We start from the raw sequence: 7569 nt of genomic DNA on the forward strand, positions 1-7569 counted from the left end.
CTAAGAACTCCTGGGTGGTTCTAACCCCATCCTTACGAAGACTTTTCCATAGGGGCGAACGGCGCCTCACTCCCGCGGTTATAGCCATCATTTTTCCTTCGTCCCCGACTGTCTTTGCTCCGGCTGCCGCTCGCATAAAGCGCTGGATGTAATCCTTCAGTGATTCGCCATCCTGCTGGCGGATCTCGACCAGTTGGTTTGCTTCGGTCGGGTGGACACGACCTGCGTAGAACTGTCCGTAGAACTCCCTTACGAACATTTCCCAGGAAACAATGCTTGCAGGCGGGAACTTAAAGAACCATTCCTGCGCGGCTTCAGAAAGTGTTGCAGGAAAGATCCTGCACCGAGCGTCTTCGGACACTTTCTGAATATCCATCTGGATTTCAAACTTATTCACATGCGAGGCGGGATCCCCGTACCCATCAAAGTTTGGGAGCATAGGCATCTTGAACTTGCTGGGAATCTCTGCGTTGGCTATTCTTTGGATAAATGGAGTGCCTTTTCTCCTATCGTGGTCGATGTAAGAGGTCCTTCCTCCGACCAGCTGTTGCACAGCCTGATTTAGTGCGTCTATCTGGGCTTGCAACGCAGTAGGAATAGCTACGGTCTCTGCTGCTGGGGGGATGTTCTCACCATGCTTTTCTCGACGATCATTGAGTATGTCCCTTAGATCTTCCTCTCTTCTCCGTTGCTCGCTACCTCCGAGCCGGTTGAAGACATTATTTTGCCTGGGTTGCCCCCCAGCATCTTGTCTATTTGGTTGATCATCTTGAGGTATTTGGCTCCTGCTCTTACCTCTATTTCCGTTCCTCCCATCAGCATTGTCCTTGCCTGAGTCAGCCTCGTTGTAGCCGTGGCCATCCTTGAACTTTGACTGGTTGTGGTAAGACTGGTTGTTCCCTCTATTCCCGTCTCTGGCAGAAACACCCCGAGCGTTAGAGGGTGGCCTGCGCTGGTCGCGATGTCCCCGTGCATTATCATGCCGTTGGGATCCACGGACCGCAGAGCCTAACTCCGAGTCCCTCCTGTTACCAGGAGGGTAGTGACCTCTGTTCGCTTGGTGTGGCCCATCATTCTCGCGGCGTCTAGGACTACGAGGCTGTCGCTCGGCCCTATTCTGCCTTTGCTGCGGAGGATTACCTCGAGCAGCTTGGGATGGTGGATCTGCCTCGGGGTCCAGTGGGACGTCGTCATGGGGCATCTGGGGCTGCTCAGGCCTTTGCGGACTTGAAGGATGGACCGGTGGGCTAGGATTGGGACCTCCCTGGGGTGGCCCATTTCCAGGTTGGTTAGGCTGCGAGGCAGGTGCGGCCTGATTTCTGGCCAACAGCAAGGCCGCTTCAAGGGCTGCCATGGCCTCGGTCTGGCGGCGATCCACCTCCGCTTGTCTCTCGCTTAACTCCGCCTGCTGACGATCAAGTTCCTGCTGCTGCCTTGCCATAGCTTCTGCGGCAGTCTCTTGATTGGCTCTCAGACTGGCCAACTCTTCCTGCAACGTGCCCAAGGTGCTCCTCAAAGTCGCATCGTCCATTTCCTCCTCTTCAAAATCTAGTTGTGGCTCATCTTCCGCCATGCTTGCAGGGGGAGGAGGAGGTGGCGGATTCGACGGTGCAGCGGCGGCGGTCTGAGCAGCTTTCTTCCCTGCTTTCGCCATTAGTTTTATCAACAACGATGAATCGTCCTCTCAATGAAAGCACCAGAATGTTGACCCACGATTTAGCCAACTGACACGGAGTCAAAATATGAATGATACAGACGAATATATAGAGAATAACGTAATGACAAAAGTAAGGAAAACACAGTAATTTATAGTGGTTCGGCCCCAGGATCTGGTAATGACCTACGTCCACTTAGAATGATATTGATATGGGATCAAAAGTGTGATCAGAGAACTTGGGTTCAATGAGTTTCAACACTTCTGATAAACAATACAAGTTTACTCCGATAAATTCTATAATCTCTATGATTTCCAGGCTCAAAAGTCCCTTCCCATGAGCCACCTCTTGCTATTTATAGGCTCATGGAGGGTTGCCCAATATTGTTACAGATATTATCCCCTGAATCATGGGATATTCAGAAGATTGCATGAGATAAATTCAGGATATATAAGATCTTCCCATAAATGTTGCTTTGCCAGCGGAACCACCGACCAGACTGGTCGTGGTAAAGATAGGCTTGTCCTGCTTCTGGTGTGTCTCCTGGTCGATATTCTAGCAGACGCTTCAGGTATCAGCCACGTGTCAAGAGATTATTCGCCACGTCACAAATGCTAATTTATTGGATAACATAATATATAATCCTAAATTTTTATTAATTAAATTAATATGAACTCAAATATTATAAAATATTATTGTTTAATAATATTTCATACAAGATTATAGATATTTATTACTTATATTAATATAAATTTAAATATTATAAAATATCATTATAATACTATATTATACATAATTTTAATTTTTATTAAAAAATTATTATTTATGTTTAAAAAGGTTTTCATACTATCTATATATATATATATATTTTTAAAAATCAATAGTGTTTTGATTTAATTTTTCATTTAATATGTTTATGTCATTCTTTTATATATAATATTATTTATTTATATGACAATAATATAAATTTAATATGACAATAATATAAATTTAATAAATTCTATAAATAAAACTAAGCAAACGTGCATTACACATTGCTTATATCTAATACAATTTATAAATGCATTTAGTTTTAAATAGTCAAAGAATTTTTTTTTATATTTTTCCAAATTAAATTGAACAATTGATTTTTAGTAGTAGTTTAGTCCATTACTGTTAATAAATATAGTAACTGATAGAATTTTTTAATTATAGTATTAAATTAGATTAATTTTAAAGCGGTAAAATTAAAACCATATCATTAAACTAATTTCCTTAATGATTGTTATTAATTTAGGGGTTTTGTCTTGTGTTTTTTGAGGCTAGTTTTGTTGTCATGTATGGTGACTTGTCTTCAGCCTTATTGGAAATAGTTTTGTGTTATGTATGGTGACTTGTCTTGTGACTTATTGATGCTAGTTTTGTGCCATATATGGCTTGTTAGTGGCTATTTTACAAGTCAATAAGGGTTAGAAATTTGTTTAGCTGCCTTAATAGAAAACTTATAATTATTGGTTGTGTGTGGCTCTTATTTTTTTTATTACTCTCAATATCCTTAGACAAATTAATGAGTTCAACCAAAATATCTTTATTTCTAAAATTTTACTAAGGAACAAACCAAAGGGAAGCTCCTTCCGTTGGGTAACCAAAGGGCTCCTTTGGTTGGGTATTAAAAGATTTTCTTTTTAATTTTAATTTTTAAGAAGTTGCTTAGCTTTGTTTGATTTGTGATACACGTGTTTTATTTGCCTTTTAAAGAAAAGCACTTGTTCTTTTGAAGTTTTATCAGCTTGTCAAGCAGAAGTTTTTCTATGCTCAAAGACATGATATTCTATTTGCTGCAGTTTTTTCTGATTTATTTATATTTGTTTTTGGCTTTGAACAATATCATCAAAATTATCTGGGATTAGTTATACTAATATTAAAATTATTTTGTTTAATTTTAGCATCACTATATACTTTTTGGTTTGACAATAAATTTTGTTGGTTGAAGAAAATCTCTCCTCCAACTTATAGTCTGTATCTTCTCTATTTAAAATAATAATAAAATTATTCCTAACAAAAATAAAATAAAAATAGTGACAAAAAAAATTGTTTTAGCTTAAACAAATAAATTAAATGATGTAAAATTTTAAAAAGTTAGGACGCCACCGCCAACTATAGCGAAGCCTCAACCAACTAATATTTCTTTACAGCTTTTATTTTCAATAAAAATTTGTGTGACACTATTGAAAAAAAAAGAACGAATCACTTGTCTTCGTATATACAATGGAAGGACGAATAAAAGGCTACCAGCTGTCATTACTTGATGTTTCCACCTGGCAAAAATTAAACCAATCAGATTCGTCTAACTCAGCTTTAACCTTAAAATTTCCCTCCTCTGTACTCCTTGTTCGCTTGAGCTTATAAGACCGCTCATCCGACGTAGCCGACGACGTCTCCGGCTAGCGACGCTTGGTTGTTACTCGCGCCAGATCCAACTCATCGGAGCCGACAAGATGAGGGAAATTAAGCTTAGCCTTGGAGCCACGCATACGGAAAGCGGCTCGGTCGTAAGCCAAAGCTGCATGGTCAGCCGTCTCGTAGGTCCCAAGCCACACCCTGGCGCCGTTCTTCTTCGGATCTCTAATCTCTGCTGCGTACTTCCCCCAGGGCCTTCGCCTCACACCCCTAAAATGAATCACCGCCATCTTACTCTCACTCGCCGCCTCGAGAGCGTGGCCATGATCAGTCGCTGCCTTGTCCCTGGGAGGTGGTTGAGGACTAGCAGTACTGCTACTGACATTGAAACAGCTCACATTAGCGAGATTGAAATCATCTTCTAGAAGATATTGGGTTATGGAATCCAAGAGGGCTAAATCAGAATCTGTCATGATTAGGGTTCTCGACATGGTTGGATTGAGTAGTTTCTGTTTTTTTTTTTTGGTGTGAATACAATGTCTTTGATTGGATATATGTCTTGACTCACATACATCTTTCTATTTATATATACATAACACATTAGATGTGAGTGTGACATGAGATAGGAGGCTAAGATGTCGTTTTATCTATAATTAAATAATAATTTTGTCGTTTCTTTGAAGTTTCTATGTTGGGGCCGCCCAGGCGGGCGTGACTGGTGAATGTTAGTGCAGCCCTTAGTATATCATCACATGTTTTAAATGTTTTGGAATAATTTTGATTATTACTTTATTGATTTATTTTTATGTTTTTTTTTAAAAGGACGATACAGTAGATGATGTATATTTTAATAATTAAATTACAAATGGCTTCTGATTGTAGATGAAATATATGAATATTACATGTATATATTATGTGTACAAAACATGTACACACATGGTCATGTACTTCATAGAAGGTGCTTCTGATTCCAGTTACATATTTAATTCTAATTAAGAAAAGAAAAATAAATTAAAAAAAGCCATAAACTTTCAAAATAAGTAACTTGATTGGGGATTGACTATAATTGCAATAATATACTAGTTTATTCTCTATATATTTATATATTACATGGCTGCCCATCATTTTTTGTTTATTTGACCATTGATTTTGATTATGAATATATTTTTTTGGATCCTGTGTTTTGACAAATTACTTTTTGGATCTTATATTTTGTAAACTGGTTAAAATAGAACCCTAAACTCAATTTTGATGAAGAAAAAATTGAATATAACAACACAGTTTTTAAGTAGAATGATTTTATTTTTATTCTAGATTGTTAGTTTGGTAAATTATTTGTAATTTTAGTTGATAAAACATTGACCAAAATTGGGTTTAGGGTTCTATTTTAACCATTTTACAAAACATAGGGTCAAAAAAGTAATTTATCAAAACACAGGGTCCAAACAGGTAATGAGACAAAACACATAGTCTAAAAAAGTATAAACCCATAAAAGCTTGACTATTTAATTATTTCTTTACTATACTGCTTGATTTATTTTAGTAATGTAAAGTTACATTTTCATGGCAATTTATCTTGAATAAAGCAAAAATATAAACATGAAGATTATAAATCTTGTGTATTTGTTATCAATTGGACGAAAATTCAGATTTGAAAAAGATATATGGTTCTAATTTTCTTTGCAATTGGAATTCTAATTATTGGCAATACACTACTACAAAATTGGGCTTTCCCGGCACCCAACCACAACAGTCAATAGAGTTGACTGTCATAATTGCTTAGTGGGACTCTACGCTGACAGTTAAAAATTGTAGGCATAGAGACCAACGCCGATAGCTAATAACTGTCACCATTGCTTTTGATTGTCGTTATTGACCCCAATGCTGACAGTTAATTCGAGACCAATACCGACAGTTAAAATGTGTCGCTATTGACTCCAACGCCGACAACTAATTCGAGATTAATGTCGACAGTTAAAAGGTGTCGCTATTGACCCCAATGGCGACTGTAACGCTCTACTTCCTTAAAGCCATTACTAAGTGAGTTTTTAAGACAAAACAGTGTGCAATGAACTCGCTAACCGAGGTTTTGAAACAAAAGTGTGACTAATTAAAAGTTAAGGCTGTAATCTTAGAAAAATGCGTTGTTTTAATAAAACTTCTAGTATTAAACATTTGGGATCCCAAAATAAGGTTTGAAAACTATTTACATCTTGAAATAAGTTTACAGTTGTTCAGTTCTAAAAATCATAGATTATTACAACCATTTTCAAATAAACCCCCAACCAAAGCAGTCGGGCAGGCCAAACATGTACGCGTCGCTTCACGCTCTCCGTACTCATGGTTGGTTGACTCAGTCATTGCCCCTACCTGCAACACGGAGCACCCGTGAGCCGAAGCCCAGCAAGAAAACTCATGCAGAACATAACATAAGCAATTTATACAGTTTATCATAACAGATAATCCACATATAAACAAGTCAACCATTAGACTAAGCAAACACGGCCATGCCGCCCCCGAAGCCTTACCGAAGCCTGGGGTCTCAGTCTTCACCGTAGGGATACCACCCGCCCTGGGTCCTACCCTGACCATAGCATCCCATGTGCTAGGTGTTACTTCCGGCCCCGCTGCCGTTCTCGGCCTTGCCACCCTCGGCCATAGCCGTTCAATTCACTATAATCATATATAGCATAAATCAAACAACATTCAAACAAATATCAATTCATTTAAATCTGCACCCTAACATGTAATGCAATATAGGGCCATGCCCGGCAATCATCTCATCATGCAACATGCAATATAGGGCCGTGCCCCGCAATCACACTATGGACCCATGCCCTATCCTACGGGTGTTATAGTTTTCTTACCTGTATCCCGAGCTTCACAATGCACCAAAGTCACGAGCACGGTCCTCTAGCACGAGCCTCTCCAATAGCCTAGTCACAACACACATAATTTTTTTTTTAATACTAACCAACCCAAAACCACTTCCCGGGACCAATCCCGCACTCTCGGGACCTCTAAAACCTTAAAACAACACCCCGGAGACATCCCCCGAACCCCCGGAGCAAAGGCCTAAAATTGCCAAAAATGACATCCTGAAATTGGCCTTGTGCCGCGGCACCCAGCAAGTCAGGGGCTCCTCGCCGCGGCACGCCTTCGCACACCCAGAATTCTGGGTTTTTCCTTTGCATTTCCCCGAGCCAAAACACTCTCAAATCGTCCCAAACTCACACCCAAGCTCCAAAACCAACTCAAAACTCCAAATAGACCATACATCATAACCAACTCAATAACACAATCACACTCAAAATCACCCATTTGATTTCAAATTTCAGAAAACTCAATCCCAAAGGCCAAAAACACAACCCAAGCTTGAAAAACCTAAACCATGGCTCCAAAATCTTAAACCACAACAGAAAAGAAAACCCAAGGATGTTTAAAACTCTTACCTCAATCAAGAATTCAACTTTGAGCCCCCTCCAAATCCAGCTTCAAGCCAAAACCTCTTAATTCTTCTCCTAAATTACCCAAT

The 7569-nt window shown here is 39.2% G+C and overlaps 1 protein-coding gene across 1 annotated transcript; it reads right to left on the reverse strand.

Moving 5' to 3' along the window:
- Window positions 1–3725: 3725 nt before the first annotated feature.
- LOC133777553 (ethylene-responsive transcription factor 13-like) lies at window positions 3726–4650 on the reverse strand. The gene has a single exon (XM_062217224.1). The coding sequence runs from the start codon at window positions 4523–4525 to the stop codon at window positions 4079–4081; it is 447 nt and encodes a 148-aa protein (XP_062073208.1). The 5' UTR covers window positions 4526–4650; the 3' UTR covers window positions 3726–4078.
- Window positions 4651–7569: the final 2919 nt, after the last annotated feature.

Source organism: Humulus lupulus, chromosome 5 (genome assembly GCF_963169125.1).
Source record: "Humulus lupulus chromosome 5, drHumLupu1.1, whole genome shotgun sequence".
Taxonomy (NCBI): domain Eukaryota; kingdom Viridiplantae; phylum Streptophyta; class Magnoliopsida; order Rosales; family Cannabaceae; genus Humulus; species Humulus lupulus.

Bases quoted from the DNA above. Each gene is read 5' to 3' on its own strand.
- LOC133777553 (XM_062217224.1), bottom strand. From the start codon at position 4,525: ATGTCGAGAACCCTAATCATGACAGATTCTGATTTAGCCCTCTTGGAT.